This window comes from Hippocampus comes, unplaced genomic scaffold (assembly GCF_001891065.2).
Source record: "Hippocampus comes isolate QL1 unplaced genomic scaffold, H_comes_QL1_v1.1 C16804208, whole genome shotgun sequence".
In the NCBI taxonomy this organism is placed as follows: domain Eukaryota; kingdom Metazoa; phylum Chordata; class Actinopteri; order Syngnathiformes; family Syngnathidae; genus Hippocampus; species Hippocampus comes.
In genome coordinates this window covers 1-896 of record NW_017839248.1, presented here as the reverse complement: position 1 = coordinate 896, position 896 = coordinate 1, and the positions used below count along the sequence as shown (strand labels likewise).

Below are 896 nucleotides of genomic sequence, written 5' to 3'. Positions count from 1 at the left end.
TCCCATCTGCATCACGCTTTATGCATCAATGACATTGCAGAATGTTCTGTATCTTCACAGCCATTATTACTTTGGTAACAATTAATAGAATTTGACGAACACAAATTCTGTTTCTGCTTTTTGGCAGCCACCATGCCCTGCTCCAGCTCGATCAATGGAACCAATTGCAAGCACAGCACCGTCGCTCACAAACCTGGAAGACAGGTCCTCGGTCGTCGAGACGTCGTCACCGGCCCCCGATCTCCTTGGTGACATCCCCTTCGCTTTGGCACCTCATGTTCAGGCAATGCAAAGAGGGTTCTCTTACATTCCTGATATACTGCTGTCCAAGGACATGAACTCTAACCTAACGTATTTTCAATATGACTTCACTCTCGAAAAATCGGTCCTCCTTAACTCGTAGTTTTTCCCCACCATGGCCAAGTGAAAATGAGGTTTTTGTGTCTTTACTGCATTTGCGACTGTGTATCCCATTCAGGGTCATTAATGGGCTTAAGTTGATCTCAAGATGATCAAGTAGCAGAGGGGTTTTCCAGCCCGCATAGATTGTTTGTTTATCAGACACGAAGACAATCCTACCAATTGAGGTAAATCAACATTTCAGATTAGTTGAATTTAACATTTGCAACATTTTTCATTCACTGAAATGGAAAGATTTGGTTACCATATAAAATCCTACATGACACGAAACTGTCAAAACATATTTTTCCCTAATTGACAGTGTGATGCCATGCCACTTTACGTCATACTGAATATGAAGACGTTGATGTTTTTGTTTTCATCTCGCTGTCGATCAGTAGAAACCAGACACGTAATCTGAGAAGTGGACGGTTTTTGGAATGACTTCAAATTTTTTTTACGATACAGTGATCCCTCACTTATCGCGGTTAATGGGG

The 896-nt window shown here is 41.9% G+C and overlaps 1 protein-coding gene across 1 annotated transcript; it reads left to right on the top strand.

Moving 5' to 3' along the window:
• The first annotated feature begins 131 nt into the window (after positions 1 to 131).
• On the top strand, positions 132 to 890 carry LOC109509197 (UBAP1-MVB12-associated (UMA)-domain containing protein 1-like). Its single transcript, XM_019859083.1, has one exon. It carries the CDS (start codon positions 155 to 157, stop codon positions 401 to 403), a length of 249 nt encoding a protein of 82 aa, XP_019714642.1. The 5' UTR covers positions 132 to 154; the 3' UTR covers positions 404 to 890.
• The last annotated feature ends 6 nt before the right edge of the window (positions 891 to 896 follow it).

Coding starts and splice junctions, on each gene's coding strand:
- LOC109509197 (XM_019859083.1), top strand. CDS start 155: ATGGAACCAATTGCAAGCACAGCACCGTCGCTCACAAACCTGGAAGAC.